Here is an 18,186-nt window from a genome sequence, read left to right as displayed (position 1 = left end):
ATGGAGTATTCTCCACCGGTAGTTGTCGAAGAAGAAGAAGATTCTACACGAATGAAATCAACCGTCGGATTGGGGAAGAGAGTTTAAAGGGTGCGGGAGGGAAGGTAAATGGGGGGGGCCGCTTCCGACCCCAAAAAGGAGAGAACTTTGGCAAGGGGGGGAGGGAAGGATAGCAGATTAGGTTGCTAAGGGAGCCAAGTGGGTTGGTGAGGGCGTGCGCGATGGGGACGTCTGGGGTTGGCCGTGCTTTTGAAACTTTGTTCATTTTTCTTACAAGTCAAATTGATGTTTTTCACTTCAATTGGGATTGAATTTCTATTCTTTATGTTTGGTTGGTTTTATTTCCGGAAGATTTACAAATATAAAAATTATAATTTAGGTGTTATATATGTAAATAGACAAGAATTGAGGGGTATGCATGTAAATTTCTCCTTCTATTTTGACTAAACTATAGAAAACAAAATTTTATAATAGTAAGGAGTGATTAATCACAAGTAATACGATTGGAATATATGACCTCAGGAATACAACTATCTAAAAATAAATCTCATTTTAATTAGTTTAATTAAGAATATTTATTAATAATTTGCTCTTTGATTATTAATTGTCCTGTTGAAAACTTGGTATATATTAATTAATATAAGGAATCATTAATATAATTCTTTTGTGTTATATATCAAACACATAAATTTAGGTATTTATTAATATAGCATTTAAATATTTAATAATACTATTATCTTATAAAATACCATTGAGATGAATTATTTTAAAGTGAAAGATCCAATTTCAAGTTGATATTATCATGTAATTATGACAATAAAGTGTTATATAAGTTGTGTGCTAGAAAATTCATAGCTTTAGAGTGTAGATTTTATGTCTTAGAATGGCATGAAGATTCAACACACACAGATAAAATAATATCTAAAAAAAATACATTAAACTATTCATGTGAAAAAACATTATAAATGACAAAAATCATTCGGTTCGGCTCAATCTAATTAATATGTTATATATTTAAAGTTACGAGATTCCACTCTTATCCTTAAGAAAGATGAGGTTATATGCAGTATGAACATTTTATGTCCTTATGTTGTTATAGTAGAGGTTAATAACCACCAATGTTGATTATGTTATAATGATTAGAAACAACGGCTTGGAGGTAATAATTATGTTATGATAACCCCAAGGTAATAATTTGGCTACAATAATCTCCAGCGATGATCAATAATTTTTCGTGGTTGTTGGTTCAAATTTTATATTGGCATCACTTTTTTTATGTCGCATGCATGAGATGTCCACTTGAATGCTATGAGACTATGTTTCGCTCACTCATAGTCTCTTGTAAGCCAAGACATCCATCAAGACAACTGGTACGTGTCTCGAGCACGGAACTAGGATTGGTACCAATCTAGCCCTACCCGAGAGAGCTCACCGTTGGGTGATGACACGAGACATATTTAATGTTCATTTTAGTGTTTAGAGACCATGCTCCTTCTATTTAGTTCATTTTAGTGTTTAGAGACCATGCTCCTTCTATTCGAAGCCTTCCGTGGTCAAGGGCGGTCATAGAACCCTCCTACGTACATTTTAGAGAAAAACACGGTTTAGATTGGTGTACCTGCTGAAACTAAAATTTCTTAAAAGAAAACTCTAATATATTAAATTTTAAGTTATGGGGTCATATTTCAGAGATATTTGATTTTTTCATAGCTTAAGGACCAATACAATCTTTAAACAGTAACCCGACGGGCAAACATAGGGTTTGAGCTAAAATGACCATACCAAAGCAAAATTTTCATCGTACAATGTTATTCGATCAATTTGGCACATCCTAGAGATTCACCTTTAGTGAATGCATAGGAATCATATTCAGTGAATGGAGAGTAGTCCAAAAATGCGTAAAAACCTAACCCCAAACAAATGTACTCAAAGACATTCAAAAGGAAGGCCAAGATAGGTTTGGGCGCCTATGCGCCCAAACATGGGTGCCTATGCGCCAACTCCATCCTCCTAGCATCAAGGACGGAGCCTATATGCCCAAACACCAAGTATGTGTAGTTTTGCTTATTGGCTGAGAGATTGACGCTTATGCGCGGTATATGGGATCTTACACGCCGGAGAATGTGTCGGTCGATTTAATTTTTGAAAACAATTTTTGATTAAATATACATATAATTTTGATTTGAAAAAAATAGTATTTTAATTTTTAAAAATATGAGACTAACAAGATCTCATGCATTTGATAATTTAAATAATTGAGCACAACACTACAAGCAATACACCGTCCCGAGAGATAGACATATCATTTTGATAGTGGTCTCGATCATATAAACTAAGGAAACTTATGACATCCGTTTGGTGTGTGAACTATGCGTATGACCGACATGTTCCTCTATCTAATATAAAGATTATATAGGGTTTATATTACCTGGGTATTAAAGTTCTCTATAATGGGAAGCCCCTATAGTTAATTACATCCTAAATGACCGAAGTCACTTAAGAAAACTCTCGATAAAGATCAGGGATTTCGTCTTTAAGATATTCCAAAATTTGGGTTTTCAAGGTAGTTTGTATGGAATAACAAGTGGGAAAGAATCAAGTACGAACAGTTATTTTAGAATCAAATGATTGAATACTAAGGGATGTCACACAGCAGAGGCGAACCTTAGCGAGTTCCCAAGTTATCATACTATTGGACTCTATATTTTCGAAGCAAAATTATTTGTTCAATCCTGCCAATTATTAAAATTTTGGCATATGATTGTTTTTTTACTACAATAAAATTTTAGAATGAGTCACATGCAGTCTACTAAGCTATTGATGTTCATCCCTATTTTATTTAATTATTTTGATTTTTGGGAAGAAAAAAAAGAAGGTTAATTTAGACATCGAGGTTGCATTTTCTTTTAAATTTTAATTTTTAGCTTCCTAATTGAGGTTGCAGGTTCCTATTTATAGATATAACTTTTGTTAGAATGTAGTTATATTTGTTTGCAGCCATGGTGATAATATTTTATTGAATGATATAGAAAAATGTACTATGTTTGTTGTATATTGACCTTTCTAATTCTATAACTTGTTATATCTAAATATATATTGGAGTTTCTTCTTTGCAACATTTTGATGGTATTAGTGGATTTATGATTGTTTATATATATAATAATAATAATTTTGAGTATTGACTATTGCAGATCTAATAAGTGACCCACTATGGTGTAAGGAAGAATTATGTCATTTTCGGTTGTTGTAGGACCAACTGAACCAACAATGAATCTATGGGCCAAATTGACTTGACCCAAGATAATTAAACTGATGGACCTTTTACTCAATCGTCATAGATGCTAATAAGAGTCTCTCAGAAGAATTAGGCCTAACCTAGACCCAAAATATCTCAATGCAAACCTTTAGCTCAAATGGCCAATTTAGCTTTGCCTAATTTCAAATGACCTTGCTACAACCACCATTATTAGTTTATAGCCTAGCCTTGGAACCACGGTTTTGACTTGGCCTTAGTCGAACTACTCTTTTTGGGTCACCTAAAAATGGTCTTAATTTATTATGTTAACTAACTCTAAGGTATGCATGATGGATTTATTAACAAATATAGCATAACGATTCCTTCCTCCATAACCTAAGCTAAACCTTACCACTTTGCATCCTAAACCCAATTGATCCTCCATAACACTCACATGGAAATATCCTTTTTAGCATCTAAAACGTGTGAACCCTTTTTGAAGTATATATCATTTTATAGATACAACCCTTTCTAGTGAGGGCATGTACTGTTAGAAGTTTTTGAGGTGGAGAGAAACCTCCCATAATAATTTTTAGCCTTATCTTTCATTATTTCTTAACTATGGAGCTAAGAAAGAAGAGAGAAAATCCTTGTAGTTTTTTGTTGCTTCCACACTACATCTTAACTTTTATTTTCTCATCCTACAAACTCTTTAAGTTTTGACTGTTCTACAAATTTTTACCTCATCTTGTGTCCTACAAACCCATCTTTTGCCTCGCCTACCAGAGCAGAAATAGAGGGAACTAAGTTAGCATACCACCTCCATTAACTTCATTATCACCCATGGAAGCAATTTGAGCCACCCTAAAGACTATTCTAAGCCCCATCGAATTTGTTCTTGCTAAACTTTAAACATTATTATTCCTTAATTATTTAGATAATGCACACCTCCAAGACTTGTACACATGCTTCCACCTTATAAAACTCAATTTTGAGCTTCCTTTAAAGCTTAAGAACATTTGTTTGCTCAAGTTGTTGAAGAAATATTAAATCACTAAAGAATTATATTGGTCTGTTTTTTTTTCTATAAGTAGATATTGGCTTGTATTCGTTCGTATGTGGCTTTTAGAACATTAGAACTTTATTCTAACGTTATAAACATATGAAACTAAATTTATTAAGGTTAATGTAGAGCTTCTATCAAAATCAAAATTTAAAAATAATTAATCACAATTTATAGACCATTGATAATCAATTAGCATTTACTGATTATTTTAACCACTAAGGGCATGCTTAACAAAAATTGTCATGTTACCCTAAATTGATAAACATATTTGCAAACCTAGTGAGTTAACATAGTAAATTTATCGAATGTCTCTCATAATGAAGACTACATAACTATTCAAAATCTACATTGTAGAATCTTATAACATACCCTCACGGCCGATGCACATAAATTTATTTGATAAGATTGTAGGCCCTACTTTTTAATTACAAGTTATACGTATCTTATAGTTGCATGGATACTTAAACTTCATATATTTCAAAATAATTAAGTGGATCTAATTGATTGTTCCAAGTAAAATTATCAAACCATATGTCAAGCTTTCGGGCTTGGGACCGGCAACGGCAGTGTTAAATAAGACTAGAAGGTTATGCCCTAATGATTCTTATTTATGTTGTCATCATGCTCATTCGCACTAGATTTAGATAAAAGGTTATGCCCTAATGATATGCTAGATCACTACCATAGTTCTCTTAAGTTCAAGACTAGAAGCCCTATACAATATTCTAAGACCTCCAACAATTCTTGAAGGATATAATCATCATGGTTTTTGAAATAATTAGCTCACAATTTAATAAGATGGTCTAATATATTAGTCTAAATATGATTATTATCTTAAAATTTAAATCCTAACATATGATTAACTCCTTCAAGTAATCCCGAGTCTATGAGATCGCTTGTCCTTAGCATATCATCCATTAAATTTTATGCTTTTCCAACATTGTTTATTCCTTATTTTGATGTTTTGAAAGTATCCTTTCTTGATATATTAACATTGATATTCTATATCACGACCATGACTTTAATCCCATTTTTTTCTTAAGACTTTAATCACTATAAAATAAATAATTACAGCGCCCATACTCCAAAACTAAATAAATCCGTGAAGAAGATCAAAATTAACTCAAAATTAATCTGTCAGCCAGAGATTAATCTAACTCTTGACATGCCAAAATAAAATTGACACAATTACATATTATGCATAAATAAAACAAGTTAAGGAGATCAAATTCGGTTCAATCAGGCTGAAGTCAGGTCGGGTTCAGGACTTTAATCACTATAAAATAAATAATTACAGCGCCTATACTTCAAAACTAAATAAATCCGTTAAGAAGATCAAATTCAGTTCAATCAGGTTGAAGTCAGGTCGGGTTCAAATTACTTTCCAAACCATTTCCCATTTGAGCCAGATTTGTGTCGAGCCAATTTCGGGTCAAGCACAAACTCAGACCCGATTTGACACTTCCAAACACATCTTGTACTTTCCAAACCATTTCCCATTTGAGCCAGATTTGGGTCAAGCACAAATTCGACCCGATTTGACACTTCCAAACACATCTTGGTCTAACTACTGCCAAAAACGACCGTGTTAATTTAGGTTCCTGAAATCCATACACATACTCCACCTATCATCTAAAATTCATCGACCATAACCATATTAAAGTCTTAATCACAATATCGAATTTCCTGACCGATCATTGATCCACCACTTCATCTCATCAAGAAATAAGCTTTCAATCTGTTACAAGGATTAGGCGTCATCGCAGAGCCTTACCCGTTGATTTATTAGCATGTAATGATACCCCTGGTGCAAATTGGGCCAACTGAGAATGCATTTTGTACGAGGAATTCGACAGACGAGAAGGATCATGGCTTGGGAGTCAACTTCTGCAAAGCGGCATTAATCTTCTCATCTGAGATTCCTTTGAAGGATTCAGCCATGCCTTTGAAGGCCTCAACCCTGTAGAAATCGTAGAAGTCCAAAATCTCTATTGCAATGTTCTTGACCTGTGGATAGTCAGCTTATTATTTTACCAGAAAGGAAGAAGACAAAGCAAGAATGCATACATATCATTCAATTGTTATGTATTACATATCTAACATCCAAACTTCAATTTATATATATATATATAGATTCACCTTACCTACGAGTTAAAATAATGGTAGTTTTTATGTGATATAAATGATGTGTGTGGTATAAATATATAAAAACAAAGTTTAGGTGTTAGATATATAAATAAATAAGAATTGGGAGGTATGTATGTCAATGCCCAGAAAGAAAAAGGTCTATCGAAATATCGTGCTATGATAAAATTTAGCATACATGCCTTAGATTCGATATTTCAATTGTTATTTCTAAATATATAACTATAAGATAATACAACTAAATTTAAAAGACAAATACAAATAAACCATTAAACTTTTAAAAGTGATAATTAAAAAAAAATTTAGATGAAATATCTTTTTAAAAAAAATTAATAGCTTCAACAAATAACATGTCATAGTTTTTCAACAAAAGTTTTTACGGTGGCCGTCGACTTCCTAACGCAGCCCTCCATTCATCGACTCTAGTACTAACAAAAAACAAAGATCGAATTAGATGGTTTGAACTTGCAAATTTTATTTGAACATTATTAAATTACTAAACTCGTTGACTACAGTCCTTACGAGAAGAAGGTTCAGACTAATTGAGTGGGACTTATAACACTGTCCTATAGATAAGGTTGTCTGTTTGAAAGCGTGTACAGTTTAATCATCTTAGATTTGACTTTAAAAATATGAGGATTCTTTAATTTTAAAGTAACCTTAGATTTTTAATAGAACCTCGCACGTTTATCAAAGCAAATGGGAGAACATTTAACCTTAACCTACATAGCGTTCTCATACCCTTAAAATTTAAACACTGCACAATTTGGCGGTGCACATGGAAGCTTTGCTTCATAAATTATGCGCATTTTAAAATATGAGACTTATAATCATCCAAGTCTCTTTTAATCATCCAAATATTCATCATCCATGTCTGCACAATATACTTGACATATCACTCTGGCGGAATTACGTGATATTTTATAAACTTTTACAGTGTAATATGACTGTTGCCTTACTTTTGGTCAAATCCTCATTCACTTTAAATCTCTAGGACATAAAACAGATCACATAAAATGAAAATCAAACATATTTAACTTCAATCAAATTCTAAAATAGGACTGAAACACAACCTAATGTAGGAATCTTCCAAAATGATCATTTTTGTGTCTCGAAATTATCATTTTCTCTACAGATTATTTTAGTGCTTGAAATTTTAGGTTATAAGCAACATTTGGTTCATTATTAATGTATGATAAATATGTAGTAAGTTTTGATGACTATCAAGTTATTTTTTAAGTGAAATTTTATGTGGAGAGTTCATGCATGAAAATAAAAACAAATTTGTCCCACATAAAAAGTTTTTCATCAGAGCATTCTTACGAAACGGACTTCACGAATGCGTTCGGATAGTTAAAACTTTTCAAATGAGCCTTTCCGTGCCCAACTCAGACTTCATTTTAGGGCACATCTAGCCATGCTAATTTGGACAATAGTTAAAATCAACTCCAATCTCAAAATATATTCAAATTGACCTGAAAAACATCAAAATTGGCCAATTTGAAACTCATTTGAATTTTCATAAAAAATCTCAATTTTCTCTCTTATTGCGGGGCCCACACTTTGACCTAAAGTTCCATGACAAGGGGCCTCATCATTGAGTTTCCCTAATTTTTCTAATCTAAATGAGCTAAAGAAACTCTCCAGAAGAAACTCTCAGCTCCCTCCAAAGTAGGCACAAGGGAGGTGGCAACACCTTAACGCCAACCAAAGTGACGCCTAGGCACCCCCTCTTCCTTCTCTAGGCATTCCAAACTTAGAAGGCAGCGCATAGGCGCCTCCAAAGTAGCATATTGGTGCCACCCCAAATGGCGCATAAGCAGTCCATTCTCCAATTCTCCTAGGTGTTCCAAACCGAGTGACCAACACTCCTGCGCCTCCCACAAGTTGCCTAGGTGCCTCCAAATTGACGCTTCGGTTCGACCTCCCGCTAGATTTCGAACCTCTACTCTCTTGCTCTCGGATGACTCTAGCTCTCTCCATTAAAAGGGAAGCCTCAGTCGAAAAGAGAGCATGTTCTCTCTTCCTCTTTGAAAAACCCAACGAACAAACAGACGGTCGAGAACTCAGAGCCTCTCCTCGCCCTCTCCATTTCCACTACAATTCTTATTCTTCATTCATCTTCTTCCTCCTCCATTTCATTTTCTCTAACCTTACTTCTTCCTCCTCTGTTTCATCATCTCTAACCACACCTCCTCTTAAGCTATATTGTCCAAACTTCTTCATCCACCCTCTTCCTCCACTTATCAACATACTCAATCTCTTTCTTCATCTTCTTCTTTTTCTTCTCCACTTCACAAAGTGCACTTTCCATTTATTCTCCGTAACACCCTTTATGTTTACTCATGTGCAAATGAAGTCCTTCATGTGATTTTCTTTATCTTTAAGCATGTGTAAGTTAAGTCCTTCATATAATTTTCTTTATGGTCAAGCATGTGCAAGTGAAGTCCTTTATGTGTTTTCCTTATGTCAAAGCATGTGAGAGTTGAGTAACCTAAATGCATTTTCTTTATGTCAAAGTATGAAGTAGACTTCATGGGATTCCTTCATGCTTATGCATGTGAATGTATGAAGTAGAATTCATGCATTCCCTTTATCTCTAAGCATGCCAAAATTGAAGTTGAATCCATGATTTTCTTTTTTTCTATGCATGTAAAAATGAAATGATCTCCATGTGATTCTCACTTTAAAATAAAGTAAAATTCATGTATTCAATGTCTAAGCATGTCGAAAATTGTAATAGAATCCATGATTTTCTTTATATCTATGTATGTGAAATTAAAATGACATTCATGTGATCTTCTTTATGCCTTTTTAAGCATGTTAAAATGAAGTAGAATTCACGTGTTCTCCTTATGTCTATGAATGTGAAATTAAAATGACCTTCATGTGATTTTCTGTCTTTTTAAGCATGTGAAAGTGAAGTAGAATTCATGTGTCCTCTTTATGTATATGCATGAAATAACCTTATGTGTTTTTCTTATGTCTAAGCATGTGAAAGTGAGGTGACCCCCATATACTTTCTTATGACTTCATTGATGTAACTAAAAAAAATAATAATAAAACAAAATAAAATCAAAATAAAAAATAAAGAGGGAGGGGAGGGAGAGAACCTCTCATGTATAGGTTCTCTTGATAGTATGCAAATATACTACATAGGATGTGTCATTTGTGACCTATGATGATTAGTATAGGATAATTTGCAAACTCACATTAACTTGGGCTTAACTTCAACAGAATTCAGAAACTCAATTTTAAAACACGTAATGTCATTTTAAACCCTAAATTTTAAAAATGCTCTAAAACATGTTTCATAAATCTTAATATCTTAACTTTGAAACACTTTAAAATGTTTTTTAAAGCAATTTAAATCATTTAAAATAAAATAGCTCAAAATATTAAAACACTTTAAATAAACAAGATAACTTAAAATATCAAAACATTTCAAAACATCTAAAATAACTTAAAATTTCAAATTAAACAAAAAAAAAAACACTTTAAACAATCTAAAATAAAATTACTTAAAATATCAAAGCACTTCAAACCATCTAAATTTAAAATAAATTAAAATGTCAACTAGTAAAACATTTTAAACTCCTAAAATAAGTTTAAAACTTTTAAACCTTAAACATTTAAAATACTTAAAACTACTAGAAGCTTAAAATTTCAAAAACACTTAACTTCTAATATGTAAATCTTATATCAAATCCTATGAGCTTGTAATTTTCACATAAACTTCAAATGTAAAACTTTACACTAACACTGAAAACCAAACTTATATATAAAATTGAGTGGAGGACATCAACGTAGATGAGAAAACCATATGCAAATCATCAGACCTAGAATAACCAGATTATCAGAGAGACTGACAAACATAAAAATTGAATAAGATTATAAATTAAATATCAAATCCCAAAATAAACCTAGACGTCACCAGCTTATATATGGAAACCAAAGCTAAGTAGATTAACCATGGAGCCTAGGATAGCCAACATAGAAACAAAACCTCAATTTAAAACAGCCTAACTTTGAATTTTAAAAGTTGAAATTCAAATTAATAGTAAGTCCTAAAAGCCTAAATTTAAAAGCTCAAATACAAATTATTTTTAAGCCCTAAGGGCCTAAATTTAAAAGCCCAAATTTTCAACCCCCAAGAGACTAAATTTAAATCATTTTCTATAAATTTCAAATATATAGGCAAGCTTAACATGTTCAAATTTCCGAGTCATTTTAAACAAGTTTAAATTGTTCAATATTTTAAGTTACTTGTAAATCCAATTCACCAAGAATTTCAACAACCTTTCGACGTAAACTCCCGTTAGGGGGCATTAGGGAGAATGTCAGCTTGCGCAACTGTTTATAAGGTACGCTAATCTGTGTCGTGAGACAACTGTCTGGGAGCAAAGCAAAGTAATTTAACACATGGTTTATAAGATACTATGCTTCAGTGTACTTGCAAAAAAATAATCACAAGCACAAATTTTCTAGAATATGTATTTTAATTTTCCATAACATTATTCCTTTAATAGATACTCAAGTTACCCTTTATAGATATTTTACGTTCCCTGTATGGTACTTAATTCCCTAATCAGATACTCCCAAATACACAATTTTCCTGAACGATACTTAATTCTCTCAGACATGTACATAAGTTTCCTCAGATGGGCATTTTAAAAAATTTCCCTCCATGCCATTTTTATACCATTGCACGCTGAGCGGCTAGCCGACGATGGAGAAGTGACGGAATTGGCAAAATGGTAACACATACTTTTGTTGATTTTATTTTTTAATACGAGGTATATATAATACATAACATAAGAAATAAAAAAATTAAAGGAGGAATTGGACATGACTAGAGCTAAGGGATCGAGCGGTTTCAGCATAGGGATCGAGCGGCTTCGGTGCAGGGATCGACCGGCTTTGGTTGGTTGGGTCAATCGGCACATGGTATTTCGGAGTCTTCGGTGGAGATCACGGTTGGGGGCATGCGAGACCTATGAAGGAGAAGATGAAGGCAACAACAGTAGGGTGTTGTGCGGGCCTTACAAACAGAGAACGAGCTTGCGACCATTTTAACGAACGAAGGGCGGAGCTTCGTGCACGAACGGGGAAGAGAGTGAAGGCTTCTGTGTGAAAATGAGAGAACCAAAGAGGGGGGACGAAGAAAACACGTGAATGAGGGCTTGGGTTCAAATTCATGAGATAATGGAGGTACAAGGTAGCGGGAATAGATGTGAAAGGCTGAAAGCTGGATCAGCTGTACGAGAAAAGCAGTTCAAAAATGTTCAAACTTTAATTTGACAATAATTAATTTTGATTAAACCTAATTAGCAAGATTAACAATAAATTTAACCATTTTAATTTTAACGTTAACAGATACAAATACGAAAGATTTAGGTGGCATAAATAAATAAATAAAAAGTACATGTGTTATTCATAGGAATCGAGTGATATGTGTGTAAATGCCTCAAAAATAATAGTAATAAATTGGAGAAAAAATCAGGGTGATACTCACAACATTCATGTCAACACGTAGCTCCTCAAACCATGCAGTAGTTTCTTTATCTTTAAGCACGCTCGCAATGTACATGCAGGCAAGTGCAATCATATATGGCGGATGGATGAGGATGAGGTCCATCTTGTAAGTATCGTTCACAAGGCCCCTGCATGCCGTGGAAAATACATAAGAATTGTGTGGTATGTATGTAAATTTCCCATTTTATTTATATGATTAAGATTTAGTAGGGGAATAAAATTATCCATTCAAATTTCTAGCAAGACTTTGAACGGGTGCATTACTGCTCTGCTCGGTTTGAATGACTTGCAAAGGAAATGCACTGATGTATTTGTTTGGTTAGAATCCAATGCAAAACATATTTTTTTACTGGGGCATTTACATACATGCCACACAATTCTTGTATATTTACATATCTAACACCAAAACTTTCATATTTACATACATAAACTCAAATCTTTCATATCACATCAAAAATACCACTATCACAATTTTTTTCAAAGTGAAATTCACTTTTTCAAGTATAAGTTTTTAATAACATGGGGTTATAAATGTAAATATTGAACGTTAGATGTTAGATATATAAATGCAAAAGAATAATGTGGTATGTGCATAAATTTGCCTTTTTTATTTCTTTTTTAAGAATGATAACTTGGAGTTCTATTTCAGGTAAGGACAAAATTTGAGTCAAAATGATGATATGAAAAGATCATAATACTTTTCGCTGGAGTGGGTAATTATAAAATAAGTAGACATTTCTTTTGTATAGAAAAACTCAATCCACTCCCTATTCTTTAAAACCAAACATGCAGTAAGCAGCTATATGGTTTTCTTTATTTTTATTAATGGTCAAATACCCTAAACCCTAAACTAGACTGATCTAGCTGGCGAGGGCAATGGTGACAGTGGTGATGCCAGTGTGGTAGGTGAAGAGTGAAGAAAAGCAATCAATGGATCAGGTGAAGAAAAAGGGGTAAAACACACTTAGCTTTTTCGCCAGCCAAAACCAAAGCCCCGATCATGGAAAAATTATTCCATACGGATGCGTGCGGTGTCCGATCCGGACCGTAAATCATCTGATCTACGGTCTCGATGTATTTCGGTGAGCCCCACCGAATTTTTTTTTTTATTTTTTTTAAAAACGGAAATAATCCTGACCGTAGATCACCGTGATCTACGGTCAGAATCGGACACCGCATGCAGAGATGCATGCGGTGTCCGCACGCAATAATCCCTCGTAAAGGAGAGCTATGCCATGTGGGGCGCAGGTGAACCCCTCTCTATCTCCAAGATTTGCACACACGGCCATTAGATTCAACTTTGAGGGATTGTCATTAGTAGGCGTTGGAGCTCGTGATCTGCCAAAATTGCTGGCTAGCTCATCTCCAATCTACATGTGATTAGATGAGCGCAGTTCGAAGTAGATATGCAGATTGCAGAATAAAACAGATGTATTTAAATTATTAAAAGACTTCAAACTTATTTTCTCATATTTTTATAACAGATTAATTTATTTTAAAACTAAATAAACGGCTATATTTAATCATTTTCAACAATTTTCAGACAAAAATAAAAACTGCCTCGATTTCATTGAAATTGAAATAAACAGCCATATTTAGTGGAATTGAACTTCAGCTCCAACATTCCCACGTCCAAATAAAATAACTTACCTCAAAACAGGAGCTGAGAAATTAAACCAAATGTCCAGTTTTTTAGGAGAAGATTCTTAAATGTGTATACAGCAATTTCTGCTGCTTTTACTCCGGAGAAAAATAATCAAAAATTTCTACTATACAATTATTTTTGAAATCAAATGCATTGAAGTAATTCTAAATGTCTTTATACCTGAGGTCAAATTTCATTCAACTCGAGTACCCACCATCAGAAAAAATAGATAATTACTTACCTCACCATTTAAACCATTCATTATAATAACCATTTTGAATGATAAAGTCTAAGGCAAATCATTTGACTTGCCACTAGAATTTAAGTTCTTAAAAAATAAGATAAAATAAACGATGTAGATAAATGCTGATCCATATATAAAAGAAAGCATATAGGTGATAACTTACCAAGCGATATTAGTGAGATCTGTCATACCAGCATCCTGTAAAAACCTGAACAAAGAAACTAGAATTTAATGGCCTCGCTGAAAAAAAGTTTCCATGAATATGTGAATTTAGTGTCACAGCCAAATGAAATGACTCTAATAGCTTTCTAATGAACATATATTTTTATATATATGTATATATATATCTGAAGCTATTATACGAGCCTCGAGCATCCCCAATGCGCCAAAAAATTCGAGTACCAGACCCTTCACACAGGGGGAATCGAATGCCAGACCAAAGGGACTTACCACTATCAAGCAGATATATATATATATATATATATGCATTTTACACAAATCATTTACTACTATACATTGTGTTAAGCAAAACAAGCTCTCCGCGGCATCCATTATCATTATTTTTACTAAAGCGTGTGAGGATTTGGACTTAACCCCACAACAAATAGATGCACATGTTCATACAAAAATACTGTGGCTAACCATTACTACTAGTCTAAAGCATTTAAATTAAAGCCAAATCTAGCCCAACTTTGATCCCATTTTGGTCTACACTCCCAATACAAGATATAAGAGATGATGGTTCGACTTGGATCATGTAGTTATGCAATTAGCGGATCCATGAATCTTTAGTGGGTTCTCCATGATTCTTTAGTGGGTTCTGCCATAATTGAGCAAGCTCCTAGAATGAGTGACTCTCACAGTACTACTACCTGCTTAAGACTGGCCTTGGTGCATGATAATTTATGAATTTTCATTTAAAGGGGAGTGATGTCAAATGCAAAGTGCTCTTTTGTGAGGGAGAGATTGTGAAGACATGTACAACTTTGCCACTTTGGATGTTTAGTGACATAGAATAGTTAAAAAGTATTTTAATGTTGAAATATCAACTAATTAGCAGTCAATAATAGGCTTAAGAATTTGGGTTAAAATGAAATTTGCCCATTGCAGTATCGAGTCCAACTTCAATCCCCTTTTTTTGGTTCATACTACCCAACAACTTTATAAAGAAAAATTAAATGACATGCTTCAACATATTCTTATTTGTGCAATTAATTCACCTTGAAGATCTTCACATCAATTTAATGATCTTAATACTTATCATCAGCTATTTGTTTTCCTACAATCTTCTTTGCTTATATGTATTCCTAAACGTTATAGAACCCAATATTCTTATTTGCCGCGTGAAACCACAACTTCCACTAGATAAAGTGCTCCGGTAAGACATATTATTAATGATTGCCAGGTAGTGATTCCCATGAATATGGACTAATTCAATTGCTTGGATTTAAACTTCAAAGAGCTTTCTACAGACAGAAAAAGCATTAGAAAGATGTATTACACCTCATCTCTAATTCAAAATTAGAGATATTCAAAATCACTGATCTACAACTGAAAATTTTGCACTTTAATGAGATTGCAATTACTAAAATGAATGAAAAATGTAAAAATTAAGCATACTATAATAGTACAAAAACAAATACAGTTTAAGAGAAATTTGATTAAAAGGAGTAAACAAATAAAAAAAAATCCAGTTCGATAAATCAAAATTCATTCACCACACGGTATACATGAAAAAGCCTTCTTCTGTAAGTTCCCTACTTAACTCTTTCCATAGTATAAAACCCACGATAACAACTAAAAGCTATTCATGGCAACATATGCAACTAGCCAAAGCATAACCCTGATGTCTCTCATCTCTATTTTTACATCTTAGAAAAGACTGATGAACTTCAACAAAAGCTGTTAAAAATAGAACATCGTCATTCAAAATCCTTCAACGGTTTGAGCATAAAGCTAAATCCTTGTCCTGTATATTATTCTTTAAATAAACAAAAATCTGTAGCTCAAGAATGAATACTGAATAGAGGATAGCAACAAAATGGGATGGATATTTTAAACTATAGATTAACAATTTACACAGCAAAAAAACTATTTAGGTATCCATCGGAAACATGATGAAGCCAAACGGCTTAAACAAACTTCATCTACTTGTGGGAGATGACAATCATGGTGCAGAAAAAAGAATAGTTAATAAAGTAATATGAGGAATTGTTTAAAAATTGGTGAAAATAATGTTAATTTCGATGTGTACAAAAATATCGAAGGACATAGGAAGACAGACATTTTAGATTAAATGTGACAGTAAAACCAATCAAATTAAGATAATAACTTGCAAAGTAGCAATGGCCAGTGATTACTGGCGGAAAACATGGAGTTGAGAATGTTAATATGAATGGTTATTGCTAGATGATTAAAGTGTATATATGAATTTGCAAAGGCCTGAAAGCGTGCCAAATTGTTTAGGTATGACCTCAAGTGAAATGAAATCTTATTTGATTAAGGCCCTAAAAGCTTAATATCAAAACAGCATGATTTGTATTTGTTTAAATTTATTTTAAAATTTTCATTTTAATTATACATTGCTTTTATCAGACTTAAAATGTAATAAATCAAAGCCTCCAGCTTAGGCTGATTGCATTATAAATTAAACATTGACCTCTTTCAGTGTCATCATATCCCCCTACGAGTTATGATCTCCATTGAAGTGAAATCTAATTTAATGGACTTAAATAAAACACACTGATGTGGCATGATGGGTATTTATTAAAGTTTATTTGCAATTTTCGATTTTATTTACATTTTTCAAATTTTCTTGGACAAAAAATGTGGTAAAGCAAAGGTTTCCTCCCATTCTCTATTAGACTAAAATCTAATAAATCAAAAATCTCTCTCCCGCGCTCACTCTCTCTCTCTCTCTCTCTCTCTCTCTCTCTCTCTCTCTCTCTCTCTCTCTCTCTCTCTCTCTCTCTCTCTCTCTCTCTCTCTCTCTCTCTCACACACACACACACACACACACATCAATGACAACTAGTGAATAATATGGTGACGAGATTTTAACATGAATAGTTACCGCAGGATAAAATGGAGACGTGAATGCTAGCATGAATGGACATAGGCCTGGCAAGCATGCAAAGTTGCAAAGTTATGAACTCACTTATTTAAGTTTTTATGTAATTTTCAATTTTAACTAAATTAATGATTTTATTAGACTTAAATGAGATAAATCAATGACACCATATGAATAAGGAGACTAGCCTAGAGCTTGGGTTGATTACAGGATGAATTGAACAATAAGTTCCCTAATGCCCCTCCCTCCCTCTCCCCCTCCCTCCGTCGCCATTCTCTAATCTATTTTCTACTCTACTTCCAGACCTCAACATTTGGGTGTCAGGCTTGTCAGTCCTATCACCTACTTTCCTATAAGCAATTTCCATCCACCATTATTGCTTTATATATGGTTCAAATTAACCCTTGCGCACGCCACTCAAAACTTCTTCATCCAACCATCCCACTTATCAACAGTGTTTAAAATTATGCAATTAGAGGCATGCCTTAGTGCAATTTAAAAGAAAAAAAAAAAAACTACAGGCAATGTGAGAATCCCCACTTGTCATCAATATTTAAAATTGTGCAATTGGAGGCATGCCTTAGTAAAAGTTAAAAGAAAAAACTATGAGTCAATGCCTCACATTGCCCAGATGAGGCATAAATCTCAAGGGACTAAGGCCGATCAAGGCATGTCTCAGCCAAAATTATGAGAGGCACAAATATTTAATTTTAAGCTTTGGATAACTTTGAAGTTTGTAATTAAAAAATCTAATATATAAGTCAAAACTTAAATTTTTTTTAATTCTATAGATCTAAGCCTAAACTTTACCAGATAAAGAATTACAAACACATGTCCTCAACTTCCAACCGCATGCCACACTGCAGCCCCAATAGCTGAACCCTGTTGAAGCCACCGCCGTCGCTATGTTTGTCACCTATGCTTGTTGTCAGTAACCCATGTCCTTATTGTTATTTTTTTTTTGTCATTTGAAGCTTTATTTTAATTTATTTGATATTGTTTTTGTCACTAGTATTTCTCCTTGTAAAATGAGATTTTATCTAATTTGAATGATGTTTTTCAATTTATGGTTATTCTAAAGTTTCTAGTTATTGAATGTAATATATTAGAAAATTTGATTATAAGAAACCTAATTAGAGATCTAATTACAAGGTTTTTCTTCTATTAGAGATGTTCCTAATCTATAGAAATTGGAAGTGTGTGTGTGTATATATATATATATATATATATATATATATATATATAT

At 33.2% G+C, this 18,186-nt stretch overlaps 1 protein-coding gene across 1 annotated transcript in view; it reads right to left on the bottom strand.

Moving 5' to 3' along the window:
• Nucleotides 1-5,872: 5,872 nt before the first annotated feature.
• LOC110028120 (cyclin-C1-1-like) overlaps nucleotides 5,873-18,186 on the bottom strand; it is a 23,518-nt gene continuing 11,204 nt past the window's right edge. The window contains exons 7-9 of the mRNA XM_020729849.1: nucleotides 14,034-14,078; nucleotides 11,962-12,109; nucleotides 5,873-6,308 (exon numbers count right to left, since the gene is read on the bottom strand). Of these exons, the coding sequence (XP_020585508.1) occupies nucleotides 6,168-6,308; nucleotides 11,962-12,109; nucleotides 14,034-14,078 (334 nt within the window). The 3' untranslated portion in view covers nucleotides 5,873-6,167. The remainder of the gene's footprint in view (nucleotides 6,309-11,961; nucleotides 12,110-14,033; nucleotides 14,079-18,186) is intronic.

Source organism: Phalaenopsis equestris, unplaced genomic scaffold, assembly GCF_001263595.1.
Source record: "Phalaenopsis equestris unplaced genomic scaffold, ASM126359v1 Scaffold000489, whole genome shotgun sequence".
Lineage (NCBI taxonomy): Eukaryota > Viridiplantae > Streptophyta > Magnoliopsida > Asparagales > Orchidaceae > Phalaenopsis > Phalaenopsis equestris.
Note: the sequence above shows the minus strand (reverse complement) of the source record. Positions and strands in the feature narration are given on the sequence as shown.